Genomic DNA, 24,428 nt, shown 5'->3' with positions numbered 1-24,428 from the left:
GAACATGAAATTATCCAGCCATGGCTTCCTGTTTCACAGAAATATAAATAGGAGGGAAAACAAAGCCCAAATTCCCTTAATCATCATCACAATGAGAAAAAACAAAGAATATATTTCTGATGTGCAGCAAAAGATAATTGAGCTTCACAAATTAGTGAAGTGGCGTTAAGCAGTGAAAATCCCCATTTCCACCATCAGGGCAATAATTAAGAATTTCCAATCAACATAAAATGTTATGAATCTGTCTGGAAGAGGACGTGTGTCTATATCGTCCTAATGCACGGTGAGGAGGAGAGTTTGAGCGGCTAAAGACTCTCCGAGGACCACAGCTGGAGAATTGCAGAAAATAGTTGAGTCTCGGGGTCAGAAAACCTTAAAATAATTTGTCAAACAGCAGCTACATCAGCACGTGTTGTTCGGGAGGGTTTCAAGAAGAATGCTCCTCGCTCATCCAAAAACAAACTCCAGCATATTCAGTATCAGACACGACTGGAACTTCAGATGGGACTGGCTTCTATGCTCAGATCAAACTAAAACATGAGCTTTTTAGCAGCAAACACTCAAGATGGGTTTAAAAAGTGCCCCATGTGTACAATGAAATATACTGCTGTATTTTTGATGTTGTGGCCTATATTTCTGCTGGAGGTCCTGGACATCTTGTTTAGACGCACGGCATCATGGATTCTATCAAATACCAACAGATAAAAATCAATAAGTGACTGACTCTGTTAGAAATCTTATAATGGGCCATGTTTGGATCTTCCAACCGCATAATAATCCAAACACAAACCTCAAAACAACACAAAATGGGTCACTGAGCACAAAACCAAGCTTCTGCTGGTCATTCCAGTCCTCTGACCTGAACCCTGTAGAACATGAGTGACCTGAAGAGAAGAAGCTGTGAATCTAAAGGGTCTGGAGTGATTCTGGATGAAGGAATGGTCTCTGATCTCTTGTCAGGTGTCTCTCCTCATCAGGCATTATAGGAGAACATTTAGAGCTGTTAAACTGGCAAATGGAGGTTTCATTGTGGCCAATGTGTATTAGAGAAAAACATTTATTTCATAATGATATTTCTCCCCATTTTAAATGATTACTGTCCAATGAAAGGTTAGATTGTGAATTTTTAAATAAAAACATCAAAAGGATTAACAATACAGATTAATTTTCACAGCCGCCTTTGATCATATTTACCAAGGGTGCCAATATTTTTGGCCATGACTGTTAGCAAACAGAGATTGTGTTTTGGTCCAGAAGACTGAGGCGGAGGCATGTGATCCGAGGGTCAGGTCAGAGTGGAAGGAGCCGAGGAGCTGAGCGAAATCAACAGAGCTAGAATCCAGGCGGAGTCAGTGGAGGGGGCGGAGCCACGAGGAGCGAGCGAAAGGTGTCCTGTATCTGAACCTCCTTCCACACTGATGACAGCTTTCACGAGTGTTTTATCATGTGCACATTAAAGTTTGCTTTACTTCTGAAACTGCTGCCACACTGAACACAAACGAATGGCTTTTCTCCGGTGTGTATTCTCATGTGAGTCGAGAGGTTTCCTTTCTGCGTGAAGCTCTTTCCACACTGTTGACAGGCGAAGGGCTTCTCTCCGGTGTGAACTCTCACGTGGCTTTTAAGGTCTTCCCTTCGAATGAAGCGTCTTCCACACACTTTGCAGGAGTACGGTTTCTCTCCGGTGTGAATCCTCGTGTGGATTTCAAGGCTTCTCTTCTCAGTGAAGCGATTTCCACACTGTTGGCAGGAGTAAGGGGTCTCTCCTGTGTGAACTTTCATATGAAATGTAAGGCTTACTTTTTGAGTGAAGCTCTTCCCACACTGTTGACAGGTGAAAGGTTTCTCTCCGGTGTGAGTTCTCATGTGGACTTTAAGGTTTTCTTTTTGTTTGAAGCTTTTTCCACACTGAGAGCAGGTGAAATGACTTCTAGCTCTTGTCTTTTGGGCTCTTTTGTGAGAAGAAAACGTTTTTTTGGACTTTTCAGTCTGTGAGCAGATCAAAGATTTGTCTGCAGTTATGAAATCAAGATGTTTCTCGTCCGTTTCATCCATTTCATGCAGCATCAGGTCTAAGATGAAGAATACAAATAAAAGTTAACCTGAGTGTAAAGGCACAAAGCAAGAGACTTCAAAAATGTCAAATAAAAAAATAAATAAAAACATACAGGAATCACTGTCCTGCACAGTTTAGCTAAAACCCCAGTTAACTCTTTTCCGTGTCAGATTTTTATTTTATTTTTGCCACCAAAATTCACAAAGTTTCCATGGCCCCAGAATAATCTATTGTATGAACGCACAAGTTCGGAGTCAGACAGATGTTTAATGTTTTTTTAAAGAAGGTTCTTATGCTCATCAAAGTTGCATTTGTTTGATCAAAAATACAGACAAAAAAAAAAAAACATTAATATTATGAAATATTATTGCAAATTAAAATAATGGTTTACTATGTTAATATACTTTAAAACAAGCTGAATTCTCAAGCATCATTACTCCAGTCGTCAGCGATACTCCAGAAATCATTCTAATACGCTCATTTATTATCAGTGTTTAATAAACACTCCTTTTTGCTGCTTAATATTTTTTTGAGACCGGTGATACTTTTTAGGATTAATAAAACGTAAAAATGAACAGAAAACTGTTATTTTAAACTGTAATAATATTTCACAAGATTACTGTTTTTTAATTTATTTGGTCAAAAATACATGCAGCCTTGAAAAGCATAAGAAATGTCTCTAAAAATATTAAAGGTCCTAAACTTTTGAACAGCAGTGTATGAACGTGCGATACGTCTAAAGAAATAACAGAGCATGTGCATGCATCTGAATGTGGGTACATTTCATTAAAAAATAAAATATATTTTAAACAAAACGCTGAGAAAATGTTTATTTTTTTGTTTTGCAAAAGACTGGATTCAGTAAATCAACAGAGAAAGCATCAGATTGAATATTATAGCAGTCTGGCGGCTGAGGTCTGGTTTCAAAGGGTCTGCGATGCTTTTGGAAACACAGCCCTGTTTGTTCCTCAGTATCTTTATGTTTGACTCTGAATAATTCGTCAATCTTCATGTCTTTACTCTCCGCTGCTTTTTTTATTAAAAAATAAAAATAAAAATAAGTGTCACGGTTTTTTTCTGCGTGTTTGGATAATTTGTCATATTTAAGATGAGAATAATTAACAGGAAGAAATTAAATAATACATAAGAATAAATGAAATATCTGGGTGCATCTCAATCAGCTCTCTAGTCATATCGTAAACGTATAATAGGTTAAATGTTCACTAAAACATTTGCAAAAGATGTCATTAAACATATTTGCGTTCGTGTTCTCGTTGCATTTACATTACTTTGACAATACAGGTTTCGTCGGAGTTTAGAGAGCTTCCAATCAACGAATCGTTTTTAATCATGTTTCTGCATCATAACGTTACTCACCAGCGACCGAGTTTGTGTTCACTATGATCTCACAAACAATAACATCCCTCGCTGTTACGTCCAATAATAATTTAGTTTTTCACACAGCTTTCAAACGTTATAAAACTGAATTGTGCACTTATTTAAACAACTGACATGTTTTGAAACACAAATCTTTCTTCAGCAGAGACGCAGGAGCGCGGCGCAGCCTGATGACGTCACATCACCAGACCAAAATAAAAGTCCCGTTCTCAAATCCTTCAGATACTTCTCCAGTTTTAACTGGGATGTTCCTGCCCATTAGAAAACTCACTACCTAATTAAATAATCGTCCTTAAATTACATTAAAATGTTTATTAAATTAAGTAAAATGCAATTGAAGTAAGTCTTTCCTCCACATAGAATAATAAGCTTCTTCAGTGTCAAAACATATTATTACCACCAGCTCTTTCATTTTAAATTAGCCTTTTCCACTTCATTAATTACTCTAACTGAAGGCATCTTTACACAGCAAAGGTGGCACAGAAACCAAATCTGAAGCGGCATAAAAATTGTTTTAAACAATTCAAATCAAATTCAATTCATGCAGTTTTGCTGATAAGGTGAACATCTTTTAGCTAGTTTCGGTGGAATCATATAGGCCTATATATATTGCACTGTAAATACAATTTTCTGACTTGATGCGTCACTGATAAAGTATTTTAAAAATGCAATGTGTAAATCTTACCGTGTTCTTCCAGTATTATCCTTCAAATACAGTGGTATTTTTCATAATGTTGTTGCGATGTCTTCACACGCCATTAACTCCTCCGTGCAGCTGCGGTTGTACAGCAAGCTATTATCATTGGACCTATTCAAACCAGACAATGCACCGTTCCACCACCAAATCCAGCAGTGTCCGCTATAATATCGAAGTAAGTGTGCATCATTGATCATTGTTTTCGCTAAATATTTATATTTTCTCATAACATGAACTCTGCAGTTTAGTTTGAAGATGTATTCTTGTGCAACTATTGCACTCCTCGCTGTCATTTGAACACAGCCACGGGAAAAGTGCTCAAGCGCATCCACTATAAATATGTCTAAATACATATCCTTTTGGTTTAACTTCTGTGTAATGGCTTTATGTAATTTCAGTTCTTATCTCCATTAATGAGAGTAAATGTGTATATTGAAAAGAAAACAGTTTAAAATCCTTGTTTACTTCATTACTTTTCTCTCTCCAGGAAAAAGAGTGCACAGTCAAGAGCATCCGTACATATTTATGCCAAGTTTATTTTTGATAAATCCAGATACGTGTGTGAAAAACCACGTACGCACATTTCTATGCCCATTTTGTGCGTGCACAATATTTCTACATGAGGCCCCTGGAACGTGTAAAACTACTTAAATTAGAAGAAAAGATTAGGACCCTGAAAAAAACAACACAATCACACAGACCCTGTCATTTAAATAAACAGAACAGTATGAAATTTGAATTTTATATATATATATATATATATATATATATATATATATATATATATATATATATATATATATATATATATATATATAAAAATACAGAAAAAGTTGAAATTGCTCAATTTAAACTGCAATTCAACTGCATTAGTTAACTGAAATGCAAGACCATTGCTGACCATAAGCCTATGTGCATTGCCTTACTTACAGATTAATCAAACTATTCAGTGCAACATTCATTCAGTTTGAATTTTTTATTTTTCAGCTACATTGTGGCATTTCACAGCAAGACAGAAGTTTAAATAATGTTTTTGATTCTGATGCATCAATATATGAAAAGAAACAAAGCCTCCATTCAGTTTAAATTACAGGCCTCTGGTTTCACAGACGAGGCTTAAGCCTAGTCCCAGACTAAAATGCAAGTCTGAGCGGTTTCAACTGAAAGAAACTAGCACTGATTGATCTTAAAATATATCAACGTTTTCTTGACGTCTTCTCTCCCGTGTGAAGACTCCTTCTCTCTCCTTCTCTCCTCATGTGAGTCTTAAGGTGTCCTTTTTGCGTGAAGCTCTTTCCACACTGTTGGCAGGTGTAAGGCTTCTTCCCAGTGTGAATTCTCATGTGAACTCGGAGGCTATTTGTATGACTGAAACGCTTTCCACACTGAAGACATGTGAACAGTTTCAGGCCAGTATGACTGCTCTTGTGACACTTAAGCCTTAGCGCTGTTGTGAAGCCTTTTCCACACTGATCGCACACAAACGGCTTCTCTCCAGTGTGACTGGGGAAGTGGAAATCAAGGGTGCTTTTATAGGTGAAACTCTTTCCGCAGTGAGTGCACATGTAAGGCTTCTCTCCCGTGTGAAGTCTCATGTGGACTTTAAGACTTTGTTTTCGGGTGAAACTTTTCCCACACTGTTGGCAGGGAAAGGATTTCTCTCGGGTGTGAATGTTCACGTGGACGTCGAGGATGGATTTCTGTGTAAAACTCTTCCCACACTCTATGCACGTGTAAGGCTTCTCTCCAGTGTGAACTCTCAAGTGGAGTTCTAGGCATTGTTTTTGAGGGAAAACTTTCCCACACTGCTGGCAGCTGAAAGGGCTCTCTCCAGCGTGCATTCTCACGTGACTCCGAAAGTAATGTTCTGTTATAAATGTCTTTCCACACTGTTGGCAGATAAAATACTTGTCTCTAATGTGAACTGCCATGTGGTTTTTAAGTCTTCCTTTGTGAATGAAGCTTTTGCCACACTGCTGGCAAGTGAAAGGTTTTTCTCCGGTGTGAATTTCCATGTGCTGTTTAAGGCTTCCCTTCTGAGTGAAGCTCTTCCCACACTGTATGCAAGTGTAAGGCTTCTCTCCAGTGTGAACTCTCACGTGGACCGCAAGGTTGTGTTTTCGAGCGAAACACTTTCCACACTGTTGGCATGTGAAAGGCTTTTCTCTAGTCCTTTCCCCAGTCTCGAAATCACAATGTTCCTCTTTAATTTCATTCAGTTGTTGACTCTCAACTTTCAGCACCAATAGGCCTAAATAAATAAAAAGACAAATACAAATTAACCCCAGTTTATGACACAAGGCAGCAAACATCCAAACCAACAACATCTTATACACACTAAGCAACTGAAAGTTTTCTCATCTCAAAATCTGTAACTTCAGTCATATTTTCCCAGAGGTTCCCTTTTCTGAACACATTAAGAAACTGTAGTCCATGAAAGCTTTGTGTTGTCAAAGGGTTCCTCAAAACGGGTCCTAAAGGTCCTCAGAGTTACTAGAAGATTGCAGGTAAGTGTATTTGATCAGAATCTGAGCTAAACTTTTCCGGACAGTGGCCCTCCAGGGCTAGATTTGAGGAACCCTGTTATAGACACATCCAAAATTTGCCATACCTGTCTAAACTATGGCTGTGCGATTAATAATAATAATCAATACCTAGCTGGGGACTATTTTCATTGCTCCTGCTGCACCCATGGTAGGGCAGCAAAGTTCCTGGAGTATTACGCCGGAATGAGAGTATAGTTCCTAGCCATATAAGCCTAGAAAATTCTTCGCAACTTTTCATTTTCCGTCAATCTTAGTACACGATGTAACTACAGAAGAGTCAAGTTTTAAATGGGAAAAATATTGAGACTCTATATTGCATTTTGTTAATGTTAGTTAATGTTTATTTCAACATTTAGTAATACAGTGTTGAACTCAAACACCGGCATCTGTTAACATGAGCTAATGTATTGTGTTGCGAGGTTTTTGCTTGGTGAAGTGCATCAGGGTGAAAGTGACGTGTAGCTAAGCATGATGTCCCGTACAAGTGCACTTCCATAATGTACTTAAAGTGCTCTATTTTCACACACTAATTTTGACTAAATATTCTTTAGTACTTCTTAAGATATTCTTAAGAGCATCTAAGTGTACTCAACTGTCTTATTTTGGGTTAAATGGGCTTTTAACATACTTTCTCTGTTTTAAAAAAATGTATTTAGTTACCATTTGAACCCATCTTTTATTATGTTGCAAGTCGGCTGCTGTTTTAACATATGATTTAGTGCTTGATTTATTGAGTATTTACTAATATTTATGTTATTCTGTACCAGCTTTTACAACTTGCTCACAAAGTAGGAGGGGAAAACGATAAGAGAAGAGTTAAAAGTTAGGGAGGGGGGTGAGAGGAAGGAAAACATGCGTGTCAGGAAACACACTGAGAGCAGTTGTGGCTGAGCTTGCTGGATTGTTTGTTTGCGCTGACCGGGTGCAACCACCAAAATTATAGAGGAAATTGGTTCTGCATTGTTTGCCGGGTTGCATTATAGCATTATTTTTATTTATTATTTTCCCTAATTTCATGTGAGACATGTCATAATGTCTAATGTAGACGCTGGATCTTCTCAGGTTAAAGGCAGCATTAGTATGATGTTAATCGTCCCATTTCTGGTAGTTTTACTCAGATTTCTTATCCGTTGTAAACTGCTCATTAGTATTACAGATGTCCTGTGGTAGAATTACACTTATTCATCTACTCTTATAAAACTAATCCTGTCTGAAAGGGCTTCAGTTTAAGACACTCATATGATATTCTTCAAAAATGTCATTTATTTCTGTAGAGCTGGAAATGTAAGGATCAAATGATTGACTTCAGCTTTGAGTATGTAACCAACCTGTTTGTTCCTCGGTATCTTCTTGTTTGACAGTAAAAGCTTCTTCAATCTTCATGTCTTCGGTCTCCTCTTTAATAAACGCCATCTTTATAACAGTGCGACACGTGGATCTCTGCAGGAGTTTTTCTGTTTAAAAAAAAAAAAACAGTTAGTCCATCACAAATTGCCAATGACCAAACAGTGTGTTTGATTTTTCTGTTGCTTTGCATCTTTTGTGTTACTCATGTTTACTTATAATGTTTCTTATAACAGTAATGAACAGTTTTTGTAAGGTTACATTCATTAATCATTAACTCATTGCACAGTTCTCCATAAAATTATCTGAACAGGTTGCATTTATTTAAACACTTTAAACGATTAAAAAACACACAAACCTTTCTTCAGCAGAGTCTCAGATGCAGGAGTGTGGCGCAGACTTATGATGTCATGTCGCCCCACCAAAATAAAAGTCCTGTTCATGCTTCAAAGTAACAGTCATTTGCAAAGAGACAAATCATTCAAATGATCAGGATTATTTTAAAGGATAAATCACAGATTCCCAAAGCTGTCAATACCACTGAGATTAAAAGCATCTGGTTTATATCTAAATGTAAGCAAGTGTGAAGTGATCACAATTTTAATACCAACCACAGAGCATTTGTGATATTCTCAATTATGAAAAAAGTCTATTATTGTGATCTTCATATTACAAAGGACTGGATTCAAACTCATTAAAAATAAAATAAATAAATACATTTGTGGTTGCAGAGGGAATTACCTTTTAATTTATTAACTAAAACTGAATCCGTATCATGATATATTATATATATATATATATATACAAGGTGCGATTTGTGAAAAAAAACAGAGGGGGGAATGATTTTGAAAATTTTTATAAAATGTTTTTAATACGACAAAAACTGAATTTAACGTGATCGCAGTTTAATAAAAAACATTGTAGGTATACGTTAGGCCTATTAATTGTAATGATTTCATTTCCACAGTTATTCAAATAACAAATAAATCATATAGAGAAAGCAAGCAAAGAACACAACGGAGCTTTTTAATACTCGCAAAATGATTTCAAAGCGCTCCAATCTGATCGAGTATTACTAATCAGTGTTAGGGGTAACGCATTACAAGTAACGTGAGTTACGTAATAATATTACTTTTTTCCAGTAACTAGTAAAGTAACGCATTACTTTTTATTTTACAAGAAAATATCTATACTTTTTTCCCATTTACTGACTGACAAGTGCTCTGTGTCAACACGTTACTGTAGTTCTAGACTAAATGTGAATGTGCATTAATTCATCCCACTCGCAAAAAACAGATTTAGTATTCATCAAAATGAATTATAACAGTGAAATGCAAACTCAGAATATGATGCAAACCTGCAATAATTACATATGTTAAACAACACAAATTAATCTAATCCCATTTTATTAACCAATGCCTTTGCTGCTGACCTTTGATGATCCAGTTCAACCATACTAATAAGCAAAAATGACCTTAGATAAACTAACAATTGTGCTTCATTGTTTTTTTTATTGCTGAAGAGTGTTGAACCTTCTTCTCCTGCGTTCTACTGTACAGACGTGAATTTACTTTTCCTTCAGCCTGAGGTTTATTCATTACACTTTTTGGTGTGAAAGGGCTTTTACATTTGCTATAAATAGAACTTCTTGTATTAAAAAGTCAAGCCCTGCTCATATTTAAAAAGTAACGCAAAAGTAATGTAACGCATTACTTTCCATAAAAAGTAGCTAAGTAACGTAACTAGTTACTTTTTTAGGGAGTAAAGCAATATTGTAATGCATTACAATGTAATGTTGACTATATGAAGAAAAACTAAGTGCATTATATCGACAGGGCTGTCACTGTAAAGGATTATATTGATGATAGGTTTAAAGCAATTAATTTTGGCATAATAGGCAGGGTTGCCACTGATGGAATAAATGAACAGTAGTAAGATACTATCATTTGCATGTGCACTGTACATGTATTCTCCATATGTAGACTCCAGACAGTCTGATTTTGTAAGAATCATTTCAGCTTTTTAAAAGCATGCAATATCACATTTTGATTAATCTTTTCACAACTCCAGAGTTGTGCAGCCCAATACAATTAATATATATATAATATATATATACACACAGTACAGTATATGTATATATATATATATTATCAGCAAACATAAACAGAAGCTCAACCATATGTATATTTCAAAATATATTTGAAATATATATATATTTCAAATATATTTTGAAATGCATTTCAAAATTTACAACAAAAAAAAAGGGCCAAAAAATATATATATAAATTTTTTTGGCCATTTTTTGTATATTTTTGAAAATATATTTTAAAAGCATTTAAATATATATTATGCCTTCCATTTATTTCAATCCAAGAAAATCTTCATTTGATGTAAAAAACATCTTATTTTAAAGGGGTGATTCACCACATAACATATAAACATTAATCCGCCCACACATCAGTAATGGCAAACAGTAGCTCAAGCATGTTTGTTTGACGTATAAGAACCAGTGGGATTCATTCTTAGGTGTTATGCATCACGTTTGAGCTTCTGCAAAAACCAGTGAAGTATGATCTTGCACATCAAGCACGTATGGTTGAGCTTCTGTTTATGTTTGCTGATCAGAGTTTGTGTAGATAAAAGCCTAAATTAAATCTGCTCATCATATAAAGAAATTGAGTCTCTTCTGAAAATTGTGACTTAACAGCTTGATTAATATGAATTAGTTTTACAATCTCTTTGTGAACTTTTTGACGCGTCAGTGTGGTAGTTGCGTAGACTGTCAATGGAGAGACATAAATCTCTCATTTCATTAAAATATCTTTGTGTTGTTTCTAAGATGAATGAAAGTCTTGCGGGTTTGGAATGACATGAGACTAAGTAAATGATGACAATTGTTTTTTAATTTCTGGGTGAACCATTCTGAATTTTTTCAGTAAATTTTCCTTTCATCAACAGCGTCTGAAACCAAATTATCTCATATACAGTGCCCTCCATAAGTATTGGAACAGTAAAGACAAAATTGCTCTGTTGGCTGTGGAGTCAAGACATTTAAAAATATGATTAAAAAATGAATATGAGACAAAACTATAGAATGTCTCATTTTATTATTAGCTGTTTCAACACATACATGTTTTACCAAATAAAAAGAACAGCACTTTTAGAGTTCATCCCACTCATTGATGTGAGCATAAGTATTGGGACAGTTGAACATAAGGCAGATTTAAAAGATTAAAAGCTATTATTTAGTTGCAGATCCCTTGCGCACAATCACAGCAGTGAGTCTGTGACCCATAGACATCACCAGACTCTTGCTCTCATGCTTTGAAATACTTTTCCCAGCCTTTATGGGAAAGGCTGATGATGCAGATTTATCTGTCATTGCAAAAGAATAATAGGAGTGTTTTAACTCTGCTTTTAGATTGTCTGACTGACATAAAAAGCTGGATGTCTTAAAACTTTTTAAAACTTAATGATAATAAAGCAGAGATCATCTTATTTGGACCAACTGATAAATGTGCTTTTCTTAATTTTAATCTTGGTCCATTGGTTGTGTCACATGGATGAGAGTTAGACTGACAGGACGATGGTGGAGACAAAAGAACAACAAAACCTTTGTTAATAAAAGTGGCATTTCTTCATTTAATATAAGCAAGTTTGTCTTTGTTTTATTGTTGTTGTGTTTTCATTAGAAATAATAATCACAAATTATAGCAATACAACACAAACAAATAATAATCACAAAGGGGAAATCCAAAGACCTTTCATTTATTTGTGGGTATACCATGTCATCTGTCTCATTCCTTTTGTTAATAAGAGCTGTATGTTTAATATAAGCAAGTTTGTCATTGTACTATTTTATTGTTGTTTTGTTGTTGTTTTTTTTAAGAATAACATTGAATTGCCATGTGTTCCTGGTTTTGCATGTGGATTTAACCCTCTTGGGTCGAAGACCTCACTGGTGTGGTCTGTCATGTTTTTTCTTGATGACCGCGAAAGTAACTACAAATACTCCGTGATTTTTAATCGTACAGATAAGAATAAGGCATCGTTTGAAACTGCAGAGGGTCTACTTTTATTTGTATATAGTCATAATAACATCAAAACCATGTGCTTTTGTACAACCCAAATTCCAGAAATGTTGGGACGTTTTTTAAATTTGAATAAAATGAAAGCTAAAAGACTTTCAAATCACATGAGCCAATATTTTATTCACAATAGAACATAGATAACATAACAAATGTTTAAACTGAGAAATTTTGCACTTTTATCCACTAAATGAGCTAATTTCAAATTTGATGCCTGCTACAGGTCTCAAAAAAGTTGGCACGGGGGCAACAAAGAGCTGAAAAAGCAAGAAATTTTGAAAAGATTCAGCTGGGAGAACATCTAGCAACTAATTAAGTTAATTGACATCAGGGCCCGTATTTATCAAGCCTCTAATAATTACTCTCAAGAACACTGCTAAGAATTGACTTGTGTAAAAAGTTAGTTATTAAGCTTTGCAGTTGTAATTTTTAAATCTTAAGTGTCAGTCTTAAGCCTGGTACACACCAAAAGCAGAAAGCAGATTGCGGGGTCGGCTCACGTTGGCAGCGTCTGGGTCCAAAGTTGCCCTGACACACCAAGCCGACGCTCGACACCCGACGGCCAAGTAGCACGTCCGTTCTGCGCCTTTCTCGCGCACTAATTCGTGCAGTGTAAATAAGGGGTAAGAGATTTATTCATCATACAGTGTAGATTGCATAATACTCGCGTTAGACTGAAGTCAGTAATGATGTTCTTTGGTAATGTAAATGTTGTTTGCTCGTGTTGAATAACTGAGGAAATGTAACCATTTGATAAAGTGCTCGTGTGATTAAGTTCCCAAAGTTATTATAAAACTGGTTAATGTTATTTTTCTAATATTGTAAAATAGTATTTAATTCGTTATTTGTGTTTATAAGAAGGAAAATATATTTTGTGCATTTAGTAAATTTAATTATTTCTATTCGGCATACTTGCATGACGTCATCGTACGCTGGGTCGGGGTGCGCGCCCGTAATGCGCTTCATTCTCAGTAAATGCAGACACGTGAAGCCATCACACCAGCATCCTTTCTTTAATTATTTTACACTTCTTTCCAGGAGTGCTACACTTGTCGCCAAACATTTCAAGAACATTCTTCCTCTCCTGAAAGATTTGCGCTTGTCTCTGTCTCCTCAGCGCCATCACAAGCCCCTGGCAACTCCTAACCACTTGAGAGACCTCTCAAGCTGTCTTAAATAACTGGGAGAGTAAGAGTGATTCTTAGCTTTAAGAAATTTGATAACTTGCTTTTATACTTAAGTTTCAGAGAAACTGGATAAATCTCTGTGCATAAGGGACAAGGCTGAAGACCTTTGTTGGATGCCCGTGGTCTTCGGGCCTCAGACAACACTGCATCACTCATTGGCACGATTCTGTCACTGACATTACTAAATGGGCCCAGGAATACTTCCAGAAACCACTGTCAGTAAACACAATCCGCCATGCCATCTGCAGTAAAACATAACAAATGTTTAAACTATGTTCTATTGTGAATAAAATATTGGCTCATGTGATTTGGAAGTATTTTAGTTTTCATTTTATTCAAATTTAAAACACGTCCCAATATTTCCAGAATTTGGGTTGGAAAATAAACAGGGTTAGTCTCAGTCTCTGTCATCTTAATATGCTAGTGTCTGTCATCAGTCGTGGACGGGGCCTATAAAATGTTACGTCACCTTTTACAGATTCGGCGAACAGCTTGTTCTGAGACACTGCTTATGATTTATGGGGATTAAAAAAAAGAACAGGTAGATTTTTATCATTATAGGGTGGTTGTGTACACACACTGTCATCACACACTTATGTTCAAACAACATGTGAAAGTGAATTCTGCATAAGAGGTGCCCTTCGATTTTTATTTTAATTTGAGGAGTGTATATATGTAGATAAATGTGTATGTTTGTGTGTGTGTGTGTGTGCGTGCGTGCGTGCGTGCGTGTGTGTATGTTTGTGTGTGTGTGTTTTCACACTTTTCAATCTGGCACAGAGACACTGAGGAGTTGAAATAATAAAATATGAAAACTCTTGCTGCTCAACATACTTGAGTTTGTCCAGTGTGCATTTTGGGTCCAGTTTTTCAGAGAGCAGCTTGACTCCTGAATCTCCTGGGTGATTGTAGCTCAGATCCAGCTCTCTCAGGTGTGAGGGGTTTGAACTCAGAGCTGAAGACAAATAACCACATCCTTCCTCTGTCACCATACAGCCAGACAATCTACAAACACACACAGCAACAGTTAACAGCACATTAGTTTGGCAATCAGACATCACTGTCACACAATAATCTGTGCAGTTTGCTATTTTCTGCTGGTATTTTTGTTAGTAACAAAAAATGCCTGTGGAAATTGAGAGTAGAAGTGTTCATTCTTTTTTTAAAGGCACTGAAGTCAACAGACATATATATATATATATATATATATATATATATATATATATACTCCAGTAAAGTAGAAATCTACTTAATAACAGGAACAAAGTATTTCTATATTGTCACTGGACACGAGGGTTCAAAAATCTAGTGTAATTTTTTATTTCTCTCACTGCCATTTTTTTCCTGGATTGCTCAACAGAAACCTCCACTCTTCTGTCACCAGTGTTTGAATAAAACAAACAAAAAGTTACATATTTGTATTATTGAAAATGTTATTTATGTGTATTCATAAAGTCAAAATATAATCTAAAATGCGTTCTAATTTTAAATGTTAGAATAAGAAATACATTTTAAGACATCTTGTAATTCCAAAAGTGGACATTTTTGTAGAATGACTCACATACTGTTGTAATCCTGTTTATTAACTGCAATAGGTAGAAATGTGTCTAAATTATGTACAGAAATAAAAGAATTAACAAAAAAGTTTGATAATTTTTTTTGTTGTTTAATAAATCAATAGACATTGGTACAGCAACTATCAAAGCTACAACATATACAAATATAAAGGACAACATCAATGATGCATTGCATCGCTTCAATTAATGTTCATTTTCAATACAATCAGTGTGGGACTGTAGTTTGTATTTGTCAAGAGAAGCATCATTTGCATTTTTCTTTATTGTAAGCACCCTCTCCAGATGACAGTGTCCTGCCAAGGTACACTACACTGTGATGTGAGAAAAAAAGACCTCAATTCATTTCTCACTGCTATTCCAGCTCTGGATGCTTGGGTAGTTGAAAGTCTTCCTGGCACCTGCAGGTTGTTGTCTTCATAAACAAGGCATCTCCATTCACCTGGCACTTGTTCCCCTGAAGCTGTGGTGCTGTCTGGAAAAGTTGGTGGAATATATTTGGCCTTCACAACATCTACTGTTTTTTCAGGGTTGAACTTAATGGGGCGGCCAAGAATCCTCCATCATGCAGTAAGGATGCCAAAAGTGTTCTCAGTTATTCGCCTTGCTGTGGAATGTCTGTAGTTGTATAGTTTGCAGGCATCATCCAAGTTGACACCTATGGAAAACACAAATACAAACATGTAAAAATGTGTTACATTCACATTTTGAATGATCATATGTGATTACAATAGACACAAATACAAATGTATTCTTACCTGGATAAGGTCGAACCAAGTTCACGTGCAAAGGAAATGCAGCATCACCCAGAAACACATGTGGTACTTTGGTCATGGTACTGGGAAGATTTTCAGGGGGAGGCAGTGCAAGGTTGCCCTGCAGCAGTTTCGATCCAAATATACTGCTCTTGAACACCACTTTCACTTTCACAACCGTATGCACCAATGTCCACCATTGTGTAGGATCAGAACGAGTCAGACAAAACTAAGATTCGATCAGAACATTGAAACATGAGGAGCCGAAATTCCTGAGAGGCACCAAGAAAACAGGACAACATCGTAAATTAGATTCCTAGCTTCACCTCTGGAGCAAGCATAACCAACAAGCCTCTTCTAGAACAGTTTGCAACATTAAGACAAAAGAACACTTATTGATAAGTCCAACGCAGGAAGGAGATCGTCAAATTTGGGGTAAATAATCAAGATTAATGGTCAAAGAGATGGCCATCACATGTGTTCCACGAGAGAAATCACAAGCTTCTTTAGACTGACTTTTCCCCCACACATAGAAGACAAAGAACCAGACTGAAATTCCTCTGTCCAAAGAACATGTATTTTGGTCTCCACAGAGACTTTCTTTTTCATATGCATATAAAATCATCCTAGAAGGACATTTCTAGGCATAACACTATATTATATATGTAACCCACACATTAGACTATCATATTTTAAGCACATATTATGTATGTTTTTTAATAACTATTGAATGACTTTAAGGTTTATTCATGTTTGGTATGTATGAGCTTGACAATTCTAGCTTGAAACGTTTCTTCCAATTGATTCTTTGTCAAATGTATCATATTCTGGTTATAGAAATCACATCCAAAAGTATACTTTGCAAGAGTGTGTAAAATTCAGACCATGTGACCAGATAACAAACTGATTTATGATGGAAGGAACAACCCTAGCTAAGATAATAGCCTATCTAATTGGTCAAGACACCAGATGTGTCCAAAAGCCGAGTTTAAAACCTCAGGACACCATCAATTCTTCCCTTCTTGCCCTTCTCCTTCTCTTCTCGCCACCGCGTTTTGACGCTGCTTTTTAGCGCTCTTTGAGCATGCTCTGGCCTATAGGCCAGTTGCTACTTAACACCACGATAAGAAGAAAAACCACCTAGTCTCGTTACACCCTTCCTTTCTTTCTTTTATTTTAGTTTATTTTCTGTTGCGACTTTTGTGTTCTCAGTTTAAGTTTTGCCGCCATGCCTTGTCTCCGAGTTCAACTCGAGCCTGTGACCGCCTCAAAACTTCAACCAGACCAACTCCGCATCCTCAGCCAACACCCAAGACATCCCTTCAACGACTACTGAACTTCCAGCCAATCACCAACTCGGGAAGCCCCTTTCCTGCAACGACGACGACGACGACAAAAGGGAATCCCTGTAACACAAAGGCAACGCAAGCAAGTACCTCCAGGTCTAACTGAACTGGCGCATTTAATATACATTTTAGCCTCATTGAGAAACTCAATGCGAGGGTTAATTACGTGATTGATGGTTGTTCAGGTCTATGTGATAGCACATATTGCTATAAACTTGGGATTTCACTTTATCATTCTCTAAACTCCTCCTTTCTCTCTTTCTGCAACGTATGAATGTGTGACTGCTTGTGTTCATGTGCTAGATTAGTTTATGTCTTAGGTTTATATAAATAAAGTCGTATTTATATTTAAAAGAGAAGTATCTTGTGTTTTGTGCTTACAAGTTAATGTCTTAATCTGCCGATCTTGTTACTGTGCTTATTAATAGTGTTTTCACTATATTTTGGATTTTAATATCCAGTGCAGAATTAATGTTATACGGCTCGTTCAGTGAATCGCTGCTGACTCAGTGATCAGCCGTGAAACAGTGATTCTGTTCAAATTCCCTATAAAATCACAAATGATTCCCTTCGAGTTAAATTAAATTATATTTATGTATCAAACCCTACAATTGTGAAGCGATACTTGGCATCGCAGACAGCCATGAGTACAATGGAGTGTGTCCCTTTGTAATTATAGAAATCACTCCCAGCATTAGGTGGTGCTTTGATGACAACATGCTTTCCGTCCACGCAACCCCAAAACAATTGGGAAAATTTCAAAGTCTCCAAAAGTCATGTTTGATCTCGAGCCATTTATTGTCTTTTGGTGGGGAGACAAACTCATCTTTCAGAGCTTTCCATATAGTCTGACAGACCTCACTCACAATCAGTGAGACAGTGGTTATCCCCAATTTGTATCTTGCAGCAACACATTTCTGGCTGCTTCAAGATGCAAGCACACGTAATGTTACAGGGCTCATGTGTGTCCTTTTGTGTTGGAGAAAAGGCTCGATGCATTGGGCCAAGTCGTCAAAACGATGGGCAGACATGCGGAAATAACTGAAGTGCATTTTCTTGTCCACTGCACACATCTGCTTCACAAGAGCGATGTACTCTCCATCTCTGTGTCTTGTGGCATGCAGTGAGCGGACATTCCATCTCCTTTTTTGCCTTTTTTTAGTTAGTAACAACAAACACAAAATCTCCTCCGTTTCCTTAACGATCAACTGCCTGCGGGACACCATATTGAATGATCTGATGTAATTCCGGGAAAATTCCTACTTCTCCTGCTGATTTAAAGGATGATTTCATTTAAATGCCCCCTGTCGTTTCAAAGAATATCTCAATGGTGAACGCGTCAAGTATAAAAGCCTCGTCCGTTTGAGGAGGTGCGTGCGCAGTCAGAGGAGGCTTGCGCTGTGGAGCTAGGCGAAAGTATAAATCCCGCTTCAGATGCCAGCTCTACCCATTCACTCCCAGCTTGTACTTTGAGAGAGAGATAATGGCCACCTCTGTGTGTTTCCACAGTGTGTATGTGTTCACTACACACTACTGTGTGTGTACCAGTGGCGGCTGCTGGTCTTTCAAAGAGGGGAAGCTCATTTGCGGCTTACATCATAAAAATTGTCCATTTATTTATACGTAAATCCTGCCCTACGTTCCTTTTCAAGAAAATGCTCTGTGACCCTTTCGTACCAACTAGGCATCTTTTCCAGTGATGCTAGCCTAGCCTACTGTATGAATGAATGAATGAACAAACAATCTAAAAAAAAAAAGATATTAAACTCGACGGAGGAAATGTGGGAATTAGGTTAAACTGAAACAAGGAATGTGGTGTATAATAGGGTTGTCATGATACCATAAAAATGTCTTACAATACTATACCAGCTTAATTTATAATTCAGTTCTACAAAATGAATCAAAATTTAATAAATAAATAGATGTAAGTGAAAACAGACAATATTATTCTCTGAATACTTAATTAATGTGAATGAATGACTGGCTATTGTTATCCATGAAATGATCTAAACAAAACTCATCTTAGCACTGGACAGAAGCTGCATGAAGTGACATTTAGATGTGGCATTTATTCATTTAGACCGTATTTATAATTTCATAAATAATGTTATGAGATTAATGTTTTAAATACTAAATTGTGAATATAGAAATATGTTGGAAAATAATGTAATATGCCTACTTTTAGACGGGAAACTTAAAAACGGCCAGCAGGTGGCAGAAGTTCGTGATTGAATCACTGAGTCATTCAAATGATTCTTTCAAAACGGCTGAATCCTTCAGGAGCGAATCAAATGACTGTTTTTATGAATGGCTCAGTGAATCAGTGATTCGCCCAAATCAACGCGGATTTGGATCAAACACAGAAACGAAACAAAAACAGCACTCTTGCTCGTGTCGTATTGCCTAAGTGTCAGGAGCATTTTTTGCTCGCATATCTTGAAATTTCCGAGTTAGCAGCATGTATATTAAAACATAACATTATAAATAAATAAAAAAAATATATATAATGATTGATAAGAACCAAGTGCAAAGCCGCGATGGGACTGAGCTTGAATAGCTTCAGAGTCAGCGACGTTTTTATTGTACACAATCGCTGTCAATCAAAAGGAGATACAGACCCTCCAATCATCACGCAGAAGCTCAGCGTCCAGGCACGCCCACTCCTCCATTCACCCCCAGAGATGCTGAGCGTCCGGGGGCGGGACATAATCGCAGCATTTATCCAATGACCGTCTAGTTTGGAAGTGCTGAAAAAAACTGTTCAAAGCAGCCCCATTGAAGTCAATGGATGCTCGGCTTCAACAGAGAAATACACTGAAGCTACGGGAGTGTATGAGAAGGAAATCGAGTCCGACCTGCTATATGTAGCTGATTCTGAACGAACTCGTCTTCGAGATGAACGTGTTCTAACGCATTTTTAGTCAATAAAATGTTAACACAATAGTACATATTTTACCATTAATTTTTTGACATTATAGGGGAAGCTGAGCTTCCCTTGCAGTCTTAAAGAAATCCCCACTGGTGTGTACACTTGCAAGGGTTAAATGCAGAGCACAAATTCTGAGAAGAGTTAGCATACTTCGCCATCACGTCATTCACGTTATCCCTTCCTTGACAGTGTGACTAAAAACAAAATCGTGAGACATTCGAAATAAAAAATTTGCAGATTGCAGCTTCCCCACAGCTTCCCCCCAAGGTGTGACAATTAGCAGACCCCTGATGTGCAAACATCTTGGCCTATCAGCATGTCTCTGTCTTCAGGAATTACAAATGACTCTTTTGAAAGTTAAAATAAGTGACGTGATGGCCAAGAATGGTAACTTATACTCTGAATTTGTGCTCTGTATTTAACCCATCTAAGTGCACACACCCAGAGCAGTGTTTTGTTGTAGAAGATAGGTTTGGGGCAGGAAAGGAAAAGTCTCTTTATTTCAACCATACAAGTCTAAGTCGGAGGGGGTGGAGGAAACAACTCCTTCCAATATTTTAATTTTGGACAGCAGTACCCATTTCAACTGCTAGATGTCAATATTACATATGGCACCTTTAAATTTGGACCCTTTCTGGGATGCTAAGGGTGTCTTGTGCACACACAGCCACTAGATAGCACTGCTAGCTCAGTCAGTGCTGTTGATGATTTCCACAGTTTACATGAGTCATCCTTCTCAGGGAAGTACATACAGACATCTCTATAACTACAGAGAAATCACATACCAGAAAATGTTTTTCTCTTGTTCTAACATTGACAAAATGTCATTTAGTAATTTTTTGTGATAAAACATTTACCTCAGTATCTTCAGCTGACAGTTTGGACTCTTCAGTCCATCAGAGAGAAGCTTCACTCCAGAATCCTTCAGGTCATTGTTACTCAGGTCCAGTTCTCTCAGGACTGAGTTTGATGATTGTAAAACTGATGACAAAATCTCACAAGACTGGGCAGTGAGATTACGCAAGGAAAATCTGTAAAGGAAAAACACAATGCAATTAGAATAAATCTAAGCAGTGTGATCTTTAAAAATTTACGTAAAAAATCAAATGAAAATTTCTGAAACCAAACCTTAGTATCTCCAGCATACAGTTGGGACTCTTCAGTCCAGCAGAAAGAAGCTTTACCCCTGTATCCTGCAGGTCATTATTACTCAGGTCCAGCTCTCTCAGGACTGAGTTTAAGGATTGTAGAACTGAAGACAAACTCTCACAACACTGAACTGTGAGATTACAAAACTGTAGCCTGTGTGGAGAACAAAACAAACAACAATATTAATGTGATATCAGATGCGATTTATAATCTGGACCACAGATGACTTGGAAAAACTTTGATTGTAGTGATGTAGTTAAAGCAAATGTAAAAATATCAGATATACTAAGTGATTACTAAATTATCCAGAGAATTCAAGTCAATTTAAACAGCTTCCTTGAGAGTATATTTTAAATTTGTTACAATAATTTAACACGTTATATAAACATCAAACAAGTATTTTCAATTTCCTTAATTTATGATACTATTACAAATAATAAAATGGCTAAAACTTGAATACAACTTGCCTGATGGTGGAAATACACTGGATTAAATGTCGTCACACACAATGATACATATACATGTGTTCATTTTTCATTTGTCTTGGCCAACAAGTTGCCTGTGTACAATTAAGGCCCAATTAAAATTACTAATAATGTTTGGTCACACTTTATTTTAAGGCCCAGTTCTCACTATTAAGAGACCATTAACTACGACTTTTGCCCCAGTAATCTCCTAATTTGCTGCTTATTAATATTTAGTAAGGTAATTGTTTAGGTAAAAGTTTAGGTATTGGGTAGGATTAGGGGTGTAGAATATGGTCATGTAGAATAAATGCATTATAAGTACTAATAAACAGCTAGTATGTTAATAATAGGCTTGCTAATAAGCAACTAGTTAATAGTGAGAGAGAGTGGTCCCTATACTAAAATGTTACATAATGTTTATAAATAAATGTAAACTCTTACAGTGCTCTGCTGGTGTTTTTGATCACTGGCAGCAGTCTTATCACTGCTTCATCAGAGCTTCTGTATTTCTGAAGTTCGAACTTCTCTTGAGTCTCTTCTGACATCTGGAGCACAAACACCAGAGCAGACCACTGAGCAGAGGAGAGATTCTGTGCTGAAAGATTTCCTGAGCTCAGATTCTTCTGGATTTCCTCCACAAAGTCATCTTTCAGTTCACTCAGACAGTGGAAGAGATTGATGGTTCTCTCTACTGATTCCTGCTTCTCTATTGTCTGTTTGATATAGTCAGCAGTGTCTTTGACATTCTCTGTTTTGAGCTCCAATCCTGGTACTATCTCCTTCAGGTAACTCTGATTGGACTCCAGTGAGAGACCCAGGAGGAACCGAAGGAAAAGGTCCAGGTGTCCGTTCTTGCTTTGTAAAGCCTTCTTGACTGCAGTCTTATGAAGTTTAAACAGTGGCTTTTTGGACACTTTCCATGACAGTTTCTTTTTCCAGGATTCAAGAAATGGGTTTGCTTTCCTGTCTTTGTTAACCAAAAACACATAGAGAGCAGCAAGGAATTCCTGGATGCTGAGATGTACAAAGCTGTAAACATTTCTTTTAGGAACTTTTTCCTCCTGAAACATCTGAGTGCATAACCCAGTGTACACTGATGCTTCACTGACATCTAGTCCACACTCCTCAAGATCTTCTTTGTAGAAAATCAGATTTTCTTTCTGTAGCTGTTGAAACGCCAGTTTCCCAAGCTTCAGAATAATCTGTTCAAAAGACCTGACATTGCCTTTAGGTTCAGGATAATCCCAGTATTTTCTTTCCATTTGTTGTTGCTGAGTAAGTAAGAAGTTTATGTACATCCCTGTGAGAGTTGTGGGTATTTTGTCATTGTTCTCTTCAGCCAGCAAATCCTGAATAACAGTGAGAGAGATCCAGCAGAAGACGGGGATGTGGCACATGATGTACAGACTCCTGGATTTTCTGATGTGATGGATGATGTTTCCAGCACTGCTGTGGTTGTTGAAGTATTGCTCTTTCTGGTCATTGTTGAATCCTCGCACCTCTGTTACCTGATCAATGTAGTCTCGGGGTATCAGACCGGCTGCTGCTGGTCTGGTTGTGATCCAGATGAGAGCAGAGGGAACCAGATGCATCTTGATAAGATTTGTTATAATGACACTCACTGTTGTTTTTTGACGAACATCTGTAAAGCTGTCATACTCTTTAAAGCTCAAAGGGAAGCGACATTCATCCAGCCCATCAAAGATGAACATGACCTTACCGTCACCTTTAGGAAGAGAGGACAGTTCTTCAGGACTACTAAAGAAGTATTTGTTAAGCAGTCCTATGAGACTGAACTCTTCTTTAATCAAATTCAGTCTACGAAACGGAAGTGGAAATATGAAGATTATATCCTGATTTTCTGTTCCTTCAGCCCAGTCAAGGATGAATTTATTGACAGAGACAGTTTTTCCCACTCCTGCAATCCCCACTGTCAGCACTCTTCTGTTTTGTCGACCTGTGATACACTGAACTTTAAACATGTCATTACACTTGATTGGCGTCTCCTTGGAAGTCAGTCGGTTGTGATTTGATTCAATCTGTATCACCTCATGATCATTCACTCTTCCTCCGGTCTCATTCTCCACCACATATACATCAGTATATAAATCTTTCAGGTATTCTCGGTGACCTGTTTGAGAATTACCAACCAATATCCGATCGTAGTCCAGTTTTAATTTTTTCTTCAGTCTGAGGCTGATCTCTGTGTGATCATGAGGAGCAGCTGGACTGTCAACTGGAGCTGAGCATTTAAGAAAGAGGGAAAAAACGTTGAAGTGATCATATTTTTACAAAAATGTTATAATAAAACCTGTATGTATACTCTATCCCCTGGCCTGTACTTCCGATTACAAAAAAATATAGCACTTGTATGATTAAAACTGTAGTGGACAGCAGGCAAGATGGCAACCCCCTTTCCCCACCACATGTGGAAAATTTAATGTCAGTGTAATCAGGCTTTTGGGGACTTATTTATTCAACAGTATCCAATGATTTTTCTTTATTATCAAGGTGAAATTCCTTGGCTGGTTCCCCGTAACATAGGAAAGAGTTATGTGACACTCTCACACTGACATCAAGTGATGTGTGACCAAAAACTTAATATTAATGATCACACTTTATTTTAAGATCCAATTCTCACTATTAACTAACTGTTAACTATTATTTTTACCTCAATAAATTCATCTAATTTGCTGCTTATTAATAGTTTAGGCATAGGGTTGGATTAAGAGATCTAAAATATGGTCATTAATATGTGCATTATAAGTACTATTAAACAGTCAGTATGCTAGTAATATGCATGCTAATAAGCAACTACTTAATAGTGATAATTGGACTTATAAAAGAGCAATTAGTCAGCAGAGATGAAAGTAGTGTGTAAGAGTTTGTTTA

The 24,428-nt window shown here is 37.0% G+C and overlaps 2 protein-coding genes across 2 annotated transcripts; both read right to left on the bottom strand.

Annotated features, from left to right (window-relative positions):
- Positions 1-814: 814 nt before the first annotated feature.
- LOC131538405 (gastrula zinc finger protein XlCGF49.1-like) lies at positions 815-3,736 on the bottom strand. The gene is made up of 2 exons (XM_058772276.1): positions 3,434-3,736; positions 815-2,072 (listed from the first exon to the last, which is right to left on the bottom strand). The coding sequence occupies exon 2, from the start codon at positions 2,065-2,067 to the stop codon at positions 1,429-1,431; it is 639 nt and encodes a 212-aa protein (XP_058628259.1). The 5' UTR covers positions 2,068-2,072; positions 3,434-3,736; the 3' UTR covers positions 815-1,428.
- Positions 3,737-4,953: 1,217 nt separating this feature from the next.
- Positions 4,954-23,821, bottom strand: LOC131539249 (protein NLRC3-like; the record flags this gene model as incomplete). Its single annotated transcript, XM_058773691.1, has 7 exons — positions 4,954-6,402; positions 8,026-8,151; positions 8,400-8,485; positions 14,151-14,321; positions 20,778-20,951; positions 21,049-21,222; positions 21,978-23,821. Coding segments are annotated over 7 exons (3,630 nt in total), but the record flags the coding sequence as incomplete, so codon positions are not given.
- Positions 23,822-24,428: the final 607 nt, after the last annotated feature.

The sequence above is a fragment of the Onychostoma macrolepis genome, chromosome 04 (assembly GCF_012432095.1).
Source record: "Onychostoma macrolepis isolate SWU-2019 chromosome 04, ASM1243209v1, whole genome shotgun sequence".
NCBI classification, from domain to species: Eukaryota; Metazoa; Chordata; class Actinopteri; order Cypriniformes; family Cyprinidae; genus Onychostoma; species Onychostoma macrolepis.
The sequence above is the reverse complement of the archived record's forward strand: the minus strand, read 5'-3'. Positions and strand labels throughout refer to the sequence as shown.

Excerpts from the sequence above, each read along its gene's own strand:
- LOC131538405 (XM_058772276.1), bottom strand. The coding sequence starts at position 2,067 with ATGCTGCATGAAATGGATGAAACGGACGAGAAACATCTTGATTTCATA.